The sequence below is a fragment of the Xyrauchen texanus genome, chromosome 10 (assembly GCF_025860055.1).
Source record: "Xyrauchen texanus isolate HMW12.3.18 chromosome 10, RBS_HiC_50CHRs, whole genome shotgun sequence".
Classification (NCBI taxonomy): Eukaryota; Metazoa; Chordata; class Actinopteri; order Cypriniformes; family Catostomidae; genus Xyrauchen; species Xyrauchen texanus.
This window is the reverse complement of record NC_068285.1, coordinates 8,416,060-8,435,262: the sequence shown is the minus strand read 5'-3', so window position 1 is coordinate 8,435,262 and position 19,203 is coordinate 8,416,060. Positions and strand designations below refer to the sequence as shown.

Below are 19,203 nucleotides of genomic sequence, written 5' to 3'. Positions count from 1 at the left end.
ATGGGAATTATAATTGATGTTGATGTTTAATGGTCATTAGACATTAACTTTATTTTCTTTCACTAATATTGAGTGAATCCAGACACTGTGTGTTTCCTCTGAAGGTGACGTGATGTAATAGTGACGTGAGTGCGAGCTCTTACTGGTTTGAAGTGTGTTAGCGAGGTCTGTCTGCTTCATCTTCTTCAGGACGTGCAGTGTGATCTTCAGAAACCCCTCTCTGACTCTGCTCTGACCTTCATCATCCTCCTCCTCTCTCTCAGAGCATGCTGGGGAATCTGAGATCAGTAGTCTCTTGAAACTCTTCAGCTCTTTCTTCATCAGAGAGATGATTTTGTGCTCAAGTTCCTGAAATCAGTGAACATTCAAACAACAAACTTCATTCAGTAACAGAGAGGAACTGAAGAATCAGTGGACAAGAATCACCACTCATTTTATTTGTGCTTTAGTTGTCTTGAATTCATCATTTAGTGTGTGTGTGTGTGTGTGTGTGTGTGTGTGTGTGTGTGTGTGTTATTAAGATGAGGGTGAAGCTGTATAAGGTTAGGGTTAGGGTCTCAAAGTGGTGTGTATGAGAGAATCAAGACAGTGTGTATTAAAAAAAAAACAGCCTATATGGACAGGAATGAGTGTGTGTGTTTACATCCTCTCTCTCTATTTCTCACTCTCTCTATTTCTCGCTCTCTCTCTCTCACACACACACACCTCAAAAAAGGAGTCCAATGGCACTTTCCCAGCAGTTGACTCTGATGCATCCTGTTTGTTTCTGTAGTTGATCAAAGACTCTCCTGAACTGAAGTAAATTGGATGATGAATTGACTGGTCACTCTTCATGGACACACAGCTGGATTCAGGAGATTCTCCATGAATGACACTAAAACACAACAGCAATTAAACACTTTTTTAAAAACTATAAACTCTCACAAACACTCTTTTCCTCCCTTCAGTTTCTCAGTTTTACTCTTCCCAATATTTCTCTCTGCTTCAAGGGGGTAACATGTTCTTTTCCAGTGTTTGGTCATGTTTAATGCACAGTCCTAGTTCAACATTCAGCAATTTCACTTCTGCTTATTTGATGAAGATATATTTGAGCACATGACATTACACAGCAGATCTGATCTGAATGTCACTAAAGCTGGAAAGACTTTTGTTCTGTTCTCTGTAGTTTATTTCTGTGTCACTAGGTGCTGCATCTGGTTTTACTCAGTTGATGCTGATATCTGCTGATGACAGCTGTCTTAAATCTGTCAATCATCTTTTCAATCATTTATAGAAGTTTGTCTGTAAGTATCAAAGTGTTTATGTGATGTTTATCTCCATCTTATGTTTGATATTGATGACATTATTTAAGGTTAAGTTTGATGTTTAGAAAGATCACCTGCAGTGTAATTGTACATGCATCTGCATCATTATTGTGTTTTCAGGATATTTATACACGGCAGTTATTTAAGCAAACTGTTACAGTTCTTTAATGTACAGACTTAATGAACTTATTTGTTCCTTTTTGCCCCTTTATTTCAGTTTAACTCTATTTAGGTTTGACACTTTTGACATTTTTAAATAAGGGACACTTAATAAGGGGGTGGGGGTTATAAAATAATAACATGCGTTAAAATTGTATATAGTTTCTTATATGCTAAAATGAGAACTTTCTTGAACCATGAAAATACATAATTAATATGTTAAAAATATATTTATTAAAATGTTTCAGTTGTCTTCTTGATCTTATTTATGTATACATTTTGGATGCCATCTGACCATCATAAATACGGGTCAAATTGCATCACATATTGATTCAATACCAGACGCATCATTTTATCTATAAATATGGGACGATCCCTTGTTTTACATGACAGGTGGCAACCCTAAGTGGTGGTGTGCTAATAAATCCATGCTTCAGTTCAACTCACTTGTGGAAGAGTTTATCTGTCTGTCTAGTGGATGAAGGGGGACTCTTTTACGAGGTCAGAATAACTTTCAGCTACGACTGAAGAGGTTCAAATTTACAGGCCAATAAATGCACAGAATTGATGAACACTATACAATGCAATGTGCTGCTTTCTAAAAAACTGTTTTCACAAGTATAAAATCATCAAATTTACATTTACAGGAGAAACATACACACAAATGACCTTTGACCTCAATCCTAAGTAATGTACATTTTTCCAGTTCTGTCTGTGACTGAATCAAACCGGTCTCACTGTCATCTGACTGTAGATCTCACTTTACCCTGAAGCTGTTTTCACATGTTTATACTTGAGATAATCCAGTCTGTTCTCATTTCTCCTCAGTGTTTTTATACTGTAGTGTTGTGCAGCATATCAGAAATATCTATCAGTGTATTTTATTAAAGCATTGAAATCCTCTGACCTCTTGACCTTCCCTGTGTCTGTCTGTCCACTGAGATCCTTTGTGGAGTCCATGACATCATCTGAACAGTCCACTGAACACCTGTCAACAAACGGGACATCATCTATATTTGTGACGTGTTTATTTGTTCAATACTGACACATATTTGTTTTTATTTGTCCTCTAGAATATTCCATTAGAAATGAATCAATGAGGTTCAATTGCAGACTGTCAGCTTTTATGACATGTTAAACACCAGCATAAAGAGAAAACATCAGAAGACTCAACAGAAGAAAACAAAGCAACGTTTCAAGTCAGTAGAAGAAATAACATTTCAGTGCCAAAGAAACTGAACACATACTGACAATTCAGATAAAAGAGCAAAAGTCTCAGTATCTGTTTGTTCTGCTGTGATTAATACTTAGATATCTGTTAGATGTCTTACTGTAGCTGATAGTTTGAAAGGTTTATTATTATTGTCTTGTGAGTTTTGGTTTGTTTAGCAGCAGTTCAGTACTCACCTGTCAAGAACTGTTGATGTTCACTTCCTCTTTACTGACTAGAATATCACCTGCAAAATACTTCACAGTGAATTTATTGATTGTTTCAGACGATTTAGTGGAACAAAAACTGTCAAACGTTTTCTCTGTTTCTCTCGTCGTGTAATTTCCTGATCTTGTCACAAAATGGATCCTGTTTTAAAAGTTTCACATCTGAAGAGGAGGAGTCTGAGTATTTTAACATCAAAATAATCACACTCTTCTGCATTAAACAATGTTTATGAAAATAATAGTTTTTTTGTCTTTAACTGCTGTAAAATATATGATAACATGTTAATTTTAGTATAGAATATTAGGAATGGGGAAATGAAGCATTGTGAAACTCTGAAGCTTTTCTCTGATTGTCCCGGGAAAATATTCAAAAGCTTCCAGAGTGTCAAAACAGTTTCATCTGCTGGTTAGTACAAAATAAAGCAGCAAAAAACTTGATGATGAAGCACCAACCATAAAACTTATTGATATAGTTTCAGTGTTACATGCACAAATAAAAGCTTAACATGTGTGTGTGTGTGTGTGTGTGTGTGTGTGTGTGTGTGTTGATTTTCTGCTTCTGATAAAATCCTAAACCATTAAAGCGTGCCAATATGAATCAATATAATTCAATATGATGTAACACTGTAGAATAATGTATAGAAATATGACTAACAGAGTTGCATTTGGGCTGTATTTATTGGTATTTTCTCAAGGGCATACACAGAAAAATGCCATACGCCCACCTATCTTTCTTCATATGTTGCGTATGCCCACCTGAAATAAGTAATGATACATATGGCCACCAGAAAAATGAGTAGTCTTTTGACCCGAAATGTTTTCAATCTACTATTTATTAAAAAAAAAATATATTTAAGTGCACAAAGATTCTCTCTAAATGCACAGGAGCGGCGGTAGGTGGGAGTGCAACTGATGGCACAGGTAACACAGACTAAGATGATCCACCAATCAGAACATTAATTTCAGATGCAACTGGATGTTTTAACCAATCATATTTCCTGTTTCAGTAAGGGGCGGAACATTTACAGCATCTAATGCTGATGCACAAGCTTCCCTGGAGTAACCATAATTTGTGCTGTAAATTTATTTCTCTGCTAAACGTAAATAAAAAAATATATATTTAACTTGTGCAATCAATCTTTGTAAAAATACAGCATGTTATTTCAACCGTGCTAGTGTTTGATGTTCTTTGCAGATGCTGGACAATTGTGTTTTGTAATTAAACTTTATCAAATGTGTATTTTACTGCTGTCAGTGGTGCCTTTTTCTCATGATAGAGACAAGCAGCACTCAAAGATCATCTTTTTACAAAACTGTATTTAAAGTAACTCCGCCATGGACGGTCCCAAGCCCGGTCTGAGAAAGGAGGAGGGTTAGGCGTGGGGCTAGCAACCCCACCCTGTAAGAAAACCTTTTGCTACAGAAACGCAAACAAGAGAAACAGGCAATTCCGCCTTGGGGAGAGATGGGTTTTCGTCAAGAAAAAGTATGACGCTGTGCAGTGAAAGCCAACGTAAATTGGAAGCTGCAGGGCCGATTTCCCTTCTCTCAGCCAGGGCAACCGACATCGGTACATGGAACGTGAGGACCATGTACGAAGCAGGGAAGACAGCGCAAGTGGCAGCAGAAATGCGGAGCTACAACCTCACTCTGCTTGGAATCAGCGAAACTCGATGGACGCAGTCCGGTCAGAAAAGGCTGATCACTGGCGAGATGCTGCTGTACTCGGGACATGAGGAGGAAAACGCCCCCCACACACAAGGAGTAGCGCTGATGTTGTCAAGAACAGCACAGCGAGCACTCACTGGATGGGAAGCCCACGGCCCAAGGATCATCACAGCATCTTTCCGAACGAAGAAAAAGAAGATCACCATGAATGTTGTGCAGAGCTATGCACCCACCAATGACAGTGAGGAGGGAGACAAGGAGCAGTTTTATAGCAGATTGCAGTCCATCCTGGAGAGCTACCCAGAAAAAGATGTCACCATCCTGATGGGGGACTTTAATGCCAAGGTGGGGAAGGATAACACCGGGTATAAGGAAGTGATGGGAAGACATGGACTTGGCGACATGAATGAAAATGGTGAGAGGTTTGCAGATCTGTGTGCTCTTAATAACCTGGTGATCGGCGGCAGCGTCTTCGCACATAGGAGGATACACAAGGCAATTGGGTGTCACCGGATGGCTCCACCGAGAACCAGATAGATCACATCTGCATCGTTAGGAAATTCAGAAGATCCCTACAGGATGTGAGAGTGAAGCGAGGAGCGGACGTCGCATCAGACCACCACCTTGTAGTGGCAAGACTGAAGCTGCAGTTGAAGAAAGGGTGGATGGGAACTACAGCACAGCGGCACAAGTACAACACCTGCTTTCTGAGGAACACACACAAGCTGGACGAATTTAGAGTGGTTTTGAGCAACAGGTTCCAAATATTGCAAGAACTAGAAGAGGAGGAGGATACAGTGGATGGCAGATGGAAGAGAGTGAAAGAAACCATAACAACAACATGCAGTGCTGTCCTTGGACCCCTGAAATACCAGCATAAGGAGTGGTTGTCGACAGAGACATTGAGGAAGATTCAGGAAAGGAAAGAGAAGAAAGCAGCCCTCAACAACAGCAGAACAAGAGCGGAGAAGGCCAAGGCACAAGAAGATTTCACAGCTGCCAACAAAGAGGTGAAGAAGCGTATTAGAACCGACAAGCGAATCTATGTTGATGGTCTGGCAGCCGAAGCAGAAAAAGCAGCAAGAAATGGCAACATGAAAGATCTGCACTCCATCACAAAGATGCTGTCAGGGAAGTTCTGCAAGCCAGGTAGGCCGGTGAAAGACAAGGAGGGAAAGATATTGAAGGGAGAGGAGCAACAAATGGACAGATGGAGGGAACACTTCAAAGAACTGTTGAACAGACAAATGCCAGCAAACCCGCCAACCATCAATCCAGCATCAGAGGATCTACAAATAGACTGCAGTGCGCCCACCAGAGAAGAGATCCGCAAGGCAGTAGGCCAGCAGAGGAATGGCAAGGCAGCAGGTCCAGACAGCATACCAGCAGAAGCATTGAAGGCAGACCTGGAAACAACGGTAGAGATACTGTTCCCGTTGTTCAAGAAAATCTGGGAGGAGGAACAGGTGCCCACGGAGTGGAAGGAGGGATACATTATAAAGCTACCTAAGAAAGGCGACCTCAGCAAGTGTGACAACTACCGAGGGATTACGCTACTGTCCATTCCAGGGAAAGTGTTCAATAGGATTATCCTGAATAGAATGAAGGACCAGGTGGACACCCAACTCCGTGACCAGCAGGCAGGCTTCCGGAAAGACAGATCCTACGGATCAGATCGCCAACCTGCGTATCATTGTTGAGCAGTCACTGGAGTGGAACTCTTCCCTCTACATCATCTTCGTAGACTACGAGAAGACTTTTGACAGCCTGGATAGGAGTGCCCTTTGGAACCTTCTCCGGCATTATGGTGTGCCAGCCAAGATCGTTAACATCATCCGAAACTCGTACGACGGTATGACCAGCAGAGTGGTCCATGAAGGGAAGCTTACGGAGACCTTCGAAGTGAGAACCGGGGTTCGTCAGGGATGTCTGCTCTCGCCCTTTCTCTTCTTGCTAGCCATCAACTGGATAATGAAGATTACAACAGCACGTACAAGAACAGGAATCCAGTGGACACCCTTCACACAACTCGACGACCTGGACTTCGTGGATGATTTGGCCTTGCTATCCCACACCCGACAGCAGATGCAGGAGAAGACAAACAGAACAGCTGCCACCTATGCTCAAGTAGGTCTGAACATCAACAAACAGAAGACAAAGATCCTCAAGGTGAATAACACCAACAACGACCCAGTCCAGTTGGACGGAGAGGCGTTAGAAGAAGTAAAGGCCTTCACCTACCTGAGCAGTGTCATCGACAAGCAGGGCGGAACAGACGCTGACGTCAAGGCACGAATATGTAAAGCAAGAGCAGCCTTCCTACTGCTGAGGAACATCTGGAGCTCAAAGGAACTGGGCCTAAGGACAAAGGTCAGGCTGTTCAACACCAATGTCAAGGCGGTCCTTCTCTATGGTGCAGAGACATGGAGGACAACAGTGGCGACAATGAAGAAAGCTCAGACCTTCATCAACTCCTGTCTGCGAAGAATCCTCCAGATCCGCTGGCCAAACACCATCAGCAACCAGGACCTTTGGCAGAGAACCAATCAGCTTCCTGCAGAAGATGAGATCCTGAAACGACGCTGGAGATGGATTGGCCACACGCTCCGCAAGCCAGCTTCCAACATCACCAGGCAAGCGCTCACCTGGAATCCCCAAGACAAAAGGAAAAGAGGAAGGCCAAGAAATACGTTGCGCCGAGATCTGGCAGCTGATACCAAAGAACTTGGATACACCTGGAGCCAACTGGAGAGAAAAGCCCAAGACAGGGATGCCTGGAGAGCTCTTGTTGGCGGCCTATGCCCCAGGAGGGGTAGCAGGTATAAGTAAGTAAGTAAGTATTTAAAGTGAGGAATATAAACAGCTGTTGCCGTTTGTCCAGAATCTGTATAGATTTGAATACTATTGTAATATTCATGTCCCAGATGCTGTTTCACAACTATATACTTTTCATCTTATCTAAGAACTGAAGATCAACGGCTGGCATTGGGAAAAGTCAGGGAGGTATTATTGGCACTGCCACTGTGGTACTGATATTAATGTTGTCTATTCTTATGTTCTGAGCTTCTTTTGTGCATTTTAGCTGCTTTTCAGCACGTCCCTTTAATGTACTCCAGTATGTCATTTTTCATTTTAGCCTCTGAACTTCCAAATGCATCTCTGTCATTTCCACCTGTATTGCTGGAATAGAGGATGTTCTGAATGCCCCACAACTTATTCTTAAAGCTTGTGATTGGATGACATTAATTCTGCTTAATATTGATGCTGATGCAGAACTATATACCATGCTTAGTCTATTAGACCATGCATAGTCTATTACTGGTCTAATCATTGCACAATATATTCTTTAATGATTGCCGAATCAACCCCTGACAGACATCTTAAAACATGTATTCCTTTTTTACATTTGTCTATTATTGTATTAATGTGATAATCGAAGCTTGAGTCCATCCAAACCCCCAAAAACCTCATTACTGAGACTTGTTCTAATGTTTGTACATACAGTTTAATCTTATTTGTGGAGTTCCCTTCCTTTTTTAGAAACAAATGACGAGTTTTGTCTACTGATACTCTGAAATCCCAGTTATTTGCCCTCTTTTCCACTTCATCTACTGATTTCTTTCAGACTCTAAGCATATAATAGAATCCATCATGTCGCTATAAAAATGTTCCTAAAACCACTTTGATGTGGACATAACAGATCATTATATTCGATCATGTAGTTTAGTCTAGCTATCACCATTCTTCCCATTATTTGGCATAAATCGGATGTTAGTGCAATTGGTCTATAATTAGCTGCTATTGAATGCTTCTTCCCTGGTTTAGCTATAGGAACAATTACTCCATGTTTCCAAGAAGTTGAGAGCTTTCCTAATTTCCAAACCTTATTAAAAAGATGTAATATATTATTCAATGATATATCTGATAGATGCTTTATCATTTCATGCATATATCGTCTTTTCCTGGAGATGTATGTCTTATACTTGACAATACCTGCTTAAGTTCATATAATATCAAATCTACATCCAAAATACATCCAGAAGACCCTCTTTGGACCATGATATCAGTATTTTCTCTCAAAGTTTGTTCTCTTTGTATTTTCATATCCTCTGATATATTAATATTACTATGTATTTGAACAAATGCTTTTGTCAATGCTTCTGCTTTTCCACTATCAGAAATGAGATATTTATCCCCATCTATTATTACCGGTACTGTTCTGTACATTTCAATCCCTAACATTTTTCTAATCATGCCCCATAAATCACTTATATTTAAACTTTCACCAATTTTATCACAAAATGGTCTCCAGTAAATTCTTTTAGTAGCCCAAAATAACAACTGCCTGAGATCTCTTATATAGTATTAAGTCTTGAAGGAATCAGTTTTCTTTATCTTCTTCAGTGCTTTATTTCTGATTGACACCATTTTCTCTCTGAGTTTAATGACGGTCACAAAACAACGTGTTTAGATTCATCCTCCATCTGCTGTACTGAAGTGTGCAACATCAGGCCTTTATGAACTTCAGTTTACTCAATAAATAAATAAATCCTGTATCTTTAAGAAAAGTAAAGAGAGATTTACAACATTCCCTCATTTTCTCACATATCCCTAAAATCTCTTGTAAATTTCATCCTCGTTCCAGCTCAGACATCTTATCACATAAAATGTTCCTCTCTGAATTATATTTATTACACCTCATTATGACATGCTCAACATGTTCAGGAACATTACAAACATCACATTTATCTGATATACACTTTGCCATTAAATAAAGGATTTGAATCCAGTACACTGTAAAAAATAAAATTACCATTTGTCCAGCGTACTGTGATTTTTGAGTCACATATATTAGGAATTGTGAATAACTGTGAATCTACATAAAAATACATGTTAATCCAACAGAATGCTACAAAATGACACACTACATGTTAAACAATGTTTTCTGGACAAACGTTTTTATGTTGACCGGCAAAGCTGGGAGTAAAATAGTTTGTGCATGCGTGATGAGAAAAACATTGCGCCAAATGCACAGGGTTTCCTTCTCCATTTTGTGCTTTAGCTTCTCGTTTTATCGGTCCCATGTGGAATTCGGCTCAATCCTGATTCTACTGAGGATCTAAATATTGCCCTACTGCTGTAGGTGAGTATTAAAATTACTTTGAATTTCATGCATGCAATGAATTGTATATTCCTGAGCTGACGGTGTTTTATTCAGTGGTGATTTCGTTGACGAATAATTTTCGTCACTGAATTTTTTACAGACGATAACTAAATAAATAAACCGTTTTGAATGGGAAAAAAACTATGACAAAAATCTGAAGTTTTCGTCAACAAATAAAAACTAGACGAAAGTGTTAGATATGGAATATTTGGGAAGAGATCCAGTCAGAGCATGTCCTGGGTTTGTGATATGTGCTTGCTGCACTCTTTTATCAAGAACAGGTAATTATATCATCTTTTATTTTCTGCTTTCTTAATAGGTGTTCAGATCACAGTAAATAATGTGTACTCGTTGTTTTTTAAGAGTTTTGTTAATACAATTCATTTGTTTATGAACAGATTTGTGAGGAATTTTTCCGAATTACAAACAAAGACCTTCTGGGAGTCTTCATGACAGCTATTGACATGTACACACTTAAGCTCCTGAAACTTTACAGAGCCAGAAAAGGAGCTTTCGGACAGGACATGGATGCACTCCTAGATAGACTTGATGAAAGGGTAAGTTCAATTTCAGTATTTTGATGGTTTGATCTGTTACTTTGGCTGATGATAATTCTTTTGTATGTTTATCAAGACGACAGACATAGTTAATCACAGGAGGACTGCTGCTTTGGAAGGTCTCCTGTGTTTCTTCGTGAGAACCCAACCGAGCTTTTCAAGAAGTGTAAAGTATGTATCAAAGATTTTAAAAGGAAGTCTAAAAGGATTAGTTCACCCAAAAATGCAAGTTCTGTCCTGAATTACTCACTGTCATGTCATTCCAAACATGCAAGACTTTTGTTGAACTTCAAAACACAATGTCAAGATATTTATAATAAAATCTGAGAGATATCTGTCCCTCTATTAACTGCTACGCAACTAACACTTTCAAGGCCCAGAAAGGTAGTAAAAACATAGAAATTGACTACAGTGGTTTAATGTCAATTCTGTGAAGTTACACTAAATCTTTATATGAAAATAGATAAATATTATATCTTTTTATTAAAAAAATAAAAATCTCCCAACACACCTTCACGAGAGTACTATGACGTATGCGTGTTGTGTTGGCGCAAGAGCAGATTCTCACCCATCCTGGAAGCACCAAAAACAAACCAAGACCTAAATTTACATCAATGTAGAACTTCATAAACGAAGCTTGCATACAGCATCCCTCTTTCCCTATTTTTTAACATTGAAACGCTTCCAGATTAGAATGTCTGCCCTCACGTCAACATAACACACATGCAACATGGTGATCTTATGAACATGCATACAGTCTCTCCATGCCAATTACTGCTATCAGAAACCGGTGTTACTCGTTTTATAATTGACCCACTTACTTACTGCTCATCCCCTGACTCGTTCTACCATTGCAGACTCTGCTGAACCACGCCCGGCTTGCCACAGATGTCTTTTTTTTTTTTACATACAGAGCACTCATATCGCTTTTCAAATTGAGCCTAAAAAACTGTAGTCACACGGGCTACTTTAATGATGTCTTTACTACCTTTCTGGGGTTTGAAAGTGGTTGTGGCTGTCAGTAGAGGAACAGAAAGGTCTGATTTAATTTAAAATGTCTTCATTTCTGTTTTGAAGATGAACATAAGTCTTACTAGTTTGGATTAACATGACTGTGAGGAAATAATGATGGAATTTTCATTTTTGGGTAAACTAGCCATTTAAAGTAGAGTTGTCCAAACCTGCTCCTGTAGGGCCAATATCCTGCAGAGTGTGGCTCCAACCTACCTGAAAGTTTCTAGTAATCTTGATAATCTTGTTCAGATTTAATTAATTGGAGTTAAAGCTAAACTCAGCAGCACAGTAACCCATAGAGCAGGATTGGACACTCCTTAAACCGTTTCCAGATTTGGTGTTTTCTGCTTACTATTTACTATTATTATTTATTTTTACTACTATTATTTTATATAGAACAGTCTAGTCCTGGTCTTGCCATTCTTTGTTGTCTTTAAAAAAAAAAAAAAAAAATCACTTTTGATTAATCACATTTGATTTTGATTTCACATTATAAAACTATCTACCACTACAAAGCTGAAAATTCATAGTGTGTTCATACTCTAAAAACAATACAATACCACTTGCTTTTTTCTTTTTCTTTTTTTTTTTTTAAATAAAGCTAACAACTTGAAATTTAAACTGAAATATATTTGTATTGTGTTTGTGTCACAGGAAACTGAAGATGGGACAAAAGGGGTCTCTGTTGGCATTCTCTATGTGTTGGAAGATAACACCCAAACAACATCACCAATGATCCAGAACATTGCTGTTATACTGGAGGAGGTTGTTGTTCTGGAAGGTCTCCCGGATGCCTCTACTGCTCTAGCATACCTGTTTGGCCTTCTCTATGCTCTAAACTTTTCATATCCTAAAAGCCTCAAGTACACTTTTGATACTATTCAAAATTTGTTCATGGAGCTTGGGTCTGGATGCACCCAACGTGTGCTTTCTCTCAAAAACAAACTGCTAGGAGTGACAATTTAACAGTGTGATGGCATACCTTGTCATCAACAAAGACAAACTATTTTGATACCAAATTTTGAGTGTGGATGCACCTTAAACAAATGGATGTTGGCGAGGCATAATTGGACCTGTGTTTCAAGTTGATTTAAGATGACAGTCAAGACACTTAAAATACTGTTGTTGTTGGTCCTGTTGTTGATAAAAAACAAGCATTGAAGTTTTGTACAATGTTTACAATGGATAGTTTTACTCAAGACATTCATATTTTTGTTGCCATTTTTATTTCAAGTTAAAACAGATTTCAAGCTCTTTTACAATTTAACACTGCACTCTCTTATTAATAATCCTTCTGATAGTAAAACTGTTTAGTCTAAAATAAAAAGCAAGCATGTGTTAAGCTGCAATCTAAAAAATGTTGGAATTGCTTCCAACATTCACACTGTGAATATAATCACAAAACCAGGATGCATGGTATTATTTTTTATTTATTTTTTTGTCAGCAAATTCAGTGCAGTTTGATATTGTTTTGAATGTTAATGGATCTGGTTTTGCCTATGATTTTTTCTAAAGACATCTGAAGTAAATTTGGACAACTATTTCCATGTCTACATTTTAGTTTAAATTGTTAATTAAAGGGAAAGTTCACCCAGAAATGAAATTGTCATCATTTACTCAACCTCAGGTTGTTCCAAACTTGTGCAAGTTTCTTTCCTATGCTGAACACAAATTAAGATATTTTAAAGAATGTTGGTAACCAGACAGTAGACAGTAGAAGTAGACTTCATTTGTGTTTTGGAGAGGAAAGCAGCTCATAAAGATTTGGAATAACATGAGGGTGAGTAAATGTTGACCAGAATTTATTTCTGGGTGACTATCCCTTTAAGATTTCAATAACACTTAGAATTGACAAAATATTTTATACATTCTTAATGCAATGTTTACAATTTGCATGTGTTCAGAACTGAAATAAACGGATGAAGGAATAAGAACATGTTTGTCATTTGTAAATAGATGTAGAATCACTATATATATGAAAAGGATATGTGCCGATGCTTTATTTGGCCAATTAAACTTTTTACATCCAGGAAACAGAAAAAAATAATAACCTCAACAACAGTAATTGTTGTTTCAATTGCTGTGACAAGAATATATTTATTTGCAAAATACGAAGATCAAAATAGCATGAACGAACAAATTTACGTTGGCTAAACAAGGTAGTATTAATGAAAAGAACTAAAAAATAATTGTTCAGACAACTCAAAAGTCTTACTGCATCAAGTTGCCTCATATTTTTATGTTTTCTCAACTATTTATTTTTTACAGTGTATGTCCGAGTCTTAATCTTGAAAGAATCACTTCTTCTCTTCTGCATTTTCCTTTGAGAGTCTTCAGCTTAATTGATTTCTGTTTGCTATCTGTGTCCCACTTCTTCTGCTACGATTCCCTCACTGCCGTTCTTCCATTTGGCCTCATCTTTTCCAAACTTTCATTATTTCATTGTCCTTTAATTTCAACACTCTCTTTGCATCCCATCTGCTATCTCATCACCCTCCACACCAACATCAGCAGCAACCCAACACAACTGTACATTAATTACAACTCTTTGTATTCTCAGCATTATCATAAATATCTCCATCAATAAATCATCTCTTATTGTTTCTTTTGAATTGAAACTATTAAGAGCTGCAATAGAGTCAGAACAAATGAAACTCTCTCAGGCCTTCTTCTATCCATTGAACACTAATATTATAGCTGCTATTTCTGCTGTAAATACAGATAATCTGTCATTCATTATTTTGTATATGACTACATCAAACTCAGGTATGCACACTCTGGATCTTTAGATCATCAGTAAATATTGGCATATAGTTATAATAATTCCTCTTTACATAATCTTGAACCAAATATCCAGTGTTATCTGCATTCCTGTCAGTCCATTCTCTCTTCTGCTCTATGAGTTGCAAGTCTACATTTAAATTATTGCATATTTATACATTATATAAAATTATATGTGTTATGTCTTCATGTAGACAAGAAAGACTAAAAAGATATTCCTTCAGGAAATTTTAATAAAACAAATTCAAAACCAACAGGACAAGTAATATGCACATGTGCAGCATTCTCACTCTTCTCTTCTCCCTCATTCTACCACCAGGAACTGATTGCCATCTAGTGGCATATTTATTTATGTCATTTCTTGTATTCCTGATTGAATGGTGTCTTTGTTTTAAGTGTGGATATTTAATGTGTGTTCTGGTCCTGCATTTCTTGATCTAGAGATTGGATATCAGGTGTGATTTTCGTGACAGTCAGATGAAAGTCATTGTGCACGTATAGTTTGTTGCGTGGCGTCGTTTTGATGGTTAGCAGAGAGCTAAAAGCAGTCTCCGACAGATATGTTGTGACAAACGGCAGGATGAGTCTGGTTTTGGCATGGTGCGCAAGATTAGTCGGGAAGTCGGGACCTTTCACGAGCCAGAACCGTTTGTACCCGTGTTCGGTAAAGAATCTCTTCAGAAGAAAATTTGTCTCAACATCCAAGAGCTCGTCCTCCAATTCTAAATACTCTATGTCCTCCTCCTTTGCGGTTCAGTCTCAGGAACTCCTTTATTTTTTCTTTCAGTTCAATAAAATGAACTAACACTTGTCCCCTTGATAGGCAGCACACTTGGATATGAAGGAGGAGTGTCTGGTGCTCCTCATCTTCACACAGCCCCACAAAGATTGGTTTGTTCACCGGACGGGACGGGATTTAATAAAGTTGACGTCTTGAGCATTTCATTCAGCTCATCAGAGATGTGTTTGCTGGTCAGGGGTTGACGGTGTATCATCCAGTGAAACACAAGACAGTGAGGAGACTTTTCTTTCACACGTGCATTGAATCCTTATTTTCCATCATTGAAGCAGCTCCATCTGTGCAGCACGTGACTCAATTATTATAGGGGATGTTTTGCTTGAAGTATCAGTCGCATGGAAAATATCTTCTTTTTATCTTGTTTTTGTGCACAAACCTCATTCTTTAATTCCTCTCTGTATGATTCTTCATGTTACAGCTGGATATTTTAGGATTGTAAATCAGAGTTGTTACTGATATTTATGACTATTTCAGCAGCATCAACTTTGTCTCAGTTTGGTGATGTAACTGTCAGATTAGTCAAATTTTTTTGTTGTGTTGGGAACTGCAGGGACTTCATGGACCCCACCATGGACAGCACAAAACACATCCTCAACTATCTGATGCCCGTTCTGGAGTGACTGATCCAGAGTTACAGACTTTCATGATAAGGTACTGTACAGTGGAGCAGTAAAACAATGTTAAAAAATTAATGTTCTGATTGTAAATTCTGATTGGATGAGCCACATTGGAAACTGTTGTAATATAGATGATATCTGCCTGTGACAGCACATCAGTTGAACTCTATATTATATTTTCTCTCTGTTTTAATTGTTTAGTTCATCCAGTGTGCTTTTGTTCATTGTGAATTTTCTGCTTTGATTTTCTTAGTCGAACTAAAAAACTTTAATGCAGCAATTTGTGATGTTGCAAATTAACTGGTTAGCCCTAATAGCAGGTTATTACAAATATATTTATTTCAGTGTTCAAACAGTGGTGTAAATCTATAGAAAACCTGTTCAATCCTGAAGTTTAATCTTAGACCATAAAAGCAGATGAAGTCTGTGACATTGATCACATTCGTTGCCTGTAGCTGCTGCTAAATCAGTGGAATTAATCATGTTTAATTAAATGAGGGTAGAGAAAGGGAGGAGGAGTGTGTACAGATTTACAGTTTGCTTTCTAGCATGTCACTCCTGTCCAAAATGGATTTCCCTATGAAGACACGTGGACACTTTATGAAATATTCCCACGGGAGATTCTTGTGTGTGCAGTCCTTCATCAAAGTCACTGTCAGACAGTAAAAAATGTGAGACTAAAACAGAACATTTTCATTTTTTATTTACTGGATGCTCTCAATGTCGTCCTGCATCTGAGCTGTCAAGCACCTCATGTTGTTTATTTGTCTCTCTGTAATCTGATGCTAAATTGAACATTTCTTGATGAACCATCTTGTTTGACTGAGAATCATTTGGTGTAACGAGCAGACAGGATTGTTGATATGTAGTGGTGTAACGATTCACTTATTTTCTCTCACACCTACAGGGGCAATTTAGAGTCTCCAATTCACTTAACCTGCATGTTTTTGGACTTGTTGGGGAAACCGGATCACCCGGAGGAAACCCACATGAACACGGGGAGAACATGCAAACTCCACACAGAAAGACCAGTTGACTCAAACCCGAGACCTTAATGCTGTGACGGGACAGTTCTGACCTACTGACTTTTAGTGTTATTTCATGTCATGTATTATTTTTTATTTTCACCAGATGACAGAAAATACTCAAAGCCTGTCACAATCTCATGTTTTATAATTTATTTAATTTATTTTATAAAATGTATTTAATTATTAATGCTGATATTTTTTAATAATATTTGAATATATTATATAAGAATTTAATATAATATTTTATAAGCCTTCTGATCATTAACCCTTTGTTAGGAATAAACTTTGATCTTGTTGTAGTCTAGAATGCAACACTTCTGCCATCAAGAATTCCTGGGTCCCTTTCAGTGCATGCAGTTGGGAGTCTGTGTTTCTGAAGACTTTGTGATGGAAGCAGAAGGAACAACAACACACACAGTGTCTATATTCAATCTACTCAAATTTTATAACAGCAAGCATAATATTGATACCTTTCATAGAACAAAGAACAACCAACATCCAATAGTATAGTGACAGCAAAGCTTGCGAGACAGCCAAGGACAAGAAATGTTGACCGGACTTCAAAACTGTTTATTTTTTATTATTATTTAATTTGATAGCAAATAACTTCAATCATATTACAGTGAGTCACAAAGTACTGTCATTGTATTGAATTCAGTCAGTTTAATTGATGAAATTATTTCTAGAAAGAGTTTGGAGTCTCTGATGATCAATTTCACACAGACACACTGAGGAATCAGAATAAACTCCAAATCCAGCATAGAGGGGTCGAGTGAATGTGGTGATGAGTGTGTGTAAGTGTGTGAGTGTGTGTGTGTCAGAGACGATGTAGAAGGACAGAATGCCGGCCGGACAGTCCACATACACTCCTACTCTCTTACAGTCGTGTGAAGGGGGACGTATGTCAGTGCTTTTATTATTGTGATAGACAGTGAATCTGTTATTAAAGCACTCCAGACTCCAGGAGTTTACATTGAATCCAAACACACAGTCACGACTCCCTCCTTTCCTGCTGATTCCTTTATACGACATTGATATAACAGCACCATCACCACTCCATTGAGTCTCCCAGTAACAGCGTCCAGTCAGACTCTCTCTACAAAGAACCTGAGGATCCACATCAAATCTCTCTGGATGATCAGGATATGACTGATACTCTCTCACACGTGTCACCTTCCTGTTCCCCTCAGACAGAATGAGTTCAGTGTTTACTGTGTTTGAATCCAGTGTGAGATCACAGACATCTGAACACAAGAAGAGAAAAAAACACTTAAAACACAACAATCACTAAACCAGTGTGTGTGTGTGTGAGTGTGTGTGTGTGTGTGTGTGTGTGTGTGTGTGTGTGTGTGTGTGTGTGTGAGTGTGTTTGAATCCAGTGTGAGATCACAGACATCTGAACACAAGAAGAAAAAAAACACTTAAAACACAACAATCACTAAACCAGTGTGTGTGTGTGTGTGTGTGTGTGTGTGTGTGTGTTTGTGCATGTAGACCTACTTTTGCATGGTCCAAACAATCCGAAGGTACGTATTATTTACAAGACAATATTTACAGCATGTATCAACAGTGAAGACAAGGAGGAAAAGGAATTTTTTAATCTTCTTAATCTTTTTAATCTAATAAACCACCCGAAGGCAAAATAAATTGTAGAAACAAAAATCTCCAGCGTCTGTGACGTCATATCTAAACTTCACTAACTAACCAAACAAAAAATGACAGCGGGTGGCACTTGCCCCTGACCGAGTGTGTTTATATAACATAATATTCTAAGTGTGCATAATATACGTCACGTGACATAATTTACCTGTCCCATTTCCTGCAGCACAAACTCAACCAAATAATCCAATAACTCAGAAATGTGAAGGATTGAACACAACGGACAGTGAGATAATGTCGTGTAACAGCGACACACTGACAGATAAACAGTTTGATCAATCAAAACAAAGAAACAAAAAACAAGATGAATTATAAATTCACAGATTACAAACAAAACCAAAATCACAGTCAAAACTAACAAGCGAATAATTTATCAAAGCAAGCGTCTAAACATACAAAATATCTGAATGAGGAGCTCTCGGTGTTTCACAAAACCATTGTTGCATTACCGTCACCATCTCCCTTTGGACCATCGACACTCTATTTACAATTAAACTACCTACACCATCCGATCTACCTTCACACCTAATTTCCTAACCCTGTAGGGGCAGCAGCTTCAGTGTTCAGCTCCTCCAGCTTCCACATAAAAAAATTCTTTCAACTTATATTCGATGAACTAGCCCACAACTTTCAAGATGTGAATCTTCACTGGCCTCATGATTCAATTACGATCCAAAGGGTAACGATTAGATTATAAAATTATTCTCGATGCATCTTGTACTTCAAATTCTTTCTTTTTTCAGTATCTTACAAATTTATTTTTTGCACAAATTTTTCCCTTTCAGCTTTTTATTTAACATCTGTTTTATAAAATCAGAATGAGTCACATGACATAAACTGACCTTTTACATTCGTTTGAGCTGTGAACAAAACATGGAACATCCACAAGATTAAATAAACGCTTCTAGAGTTTAAAGGAGTATCTACATTTTTCAGTTTCTTTCTTTACAACTTTATAAAAATCTCTTAAAAGCACAAGAAGAAATAAACATAGTTTATCCATCAAAACACACTGA

General features: G+C 38.0%; 2 protein-coding genes across 2 annotated transcripts in view; both read right to left on the bottom strand.

The window, feature by feature from the left end:
- LOC127650386 (NACHT, LRR and PYD domains-containing protein 3-like) overlaps positions 1–19,203 on the bottom strand; it is a 125,294-nt gene that overhangs the window by 23,524 nt on the left and 82,567 nt on the right. Inside the window, exons 2-4 of the mRNA XM_052135784.1 lie at positions 2,371–2,451; positions 706–874; positions 144–348 (exon numbers count right to left, since the gene is read on the bottom strand). Coding sequence (XP_051991744.1) covers positions 144–348; positions 706–874; positions 2,371–2,423 — 427 coding nt within the window. The 5' untranslated portion in view covers positions 2,424–2,451. The remainder of the gene's footprint in view (positions 1–143; positions 349–705; positions 875–2,370; positions 2,452–19,203) is intronic.
- Positions 16,930–19,203, bottom strand: part of LOC127650394 (NLR family CARD domain-containing protein 3-like) — a 45,674-nt gene continuing 43,400 nt past the window's right edge. The window contains exon 11 of the mRNA XM_052135808.1: positions 16,930–17,772. Within this exon, the coding sequence (XP_051991768.1) occupies positions 17,192–17,772 (581 nt within the window). The 3' untranslated portion in view covers positions 16,930–17,191. The remainder of the gene's footprint in view (positions 17,773–19,203) is intronic.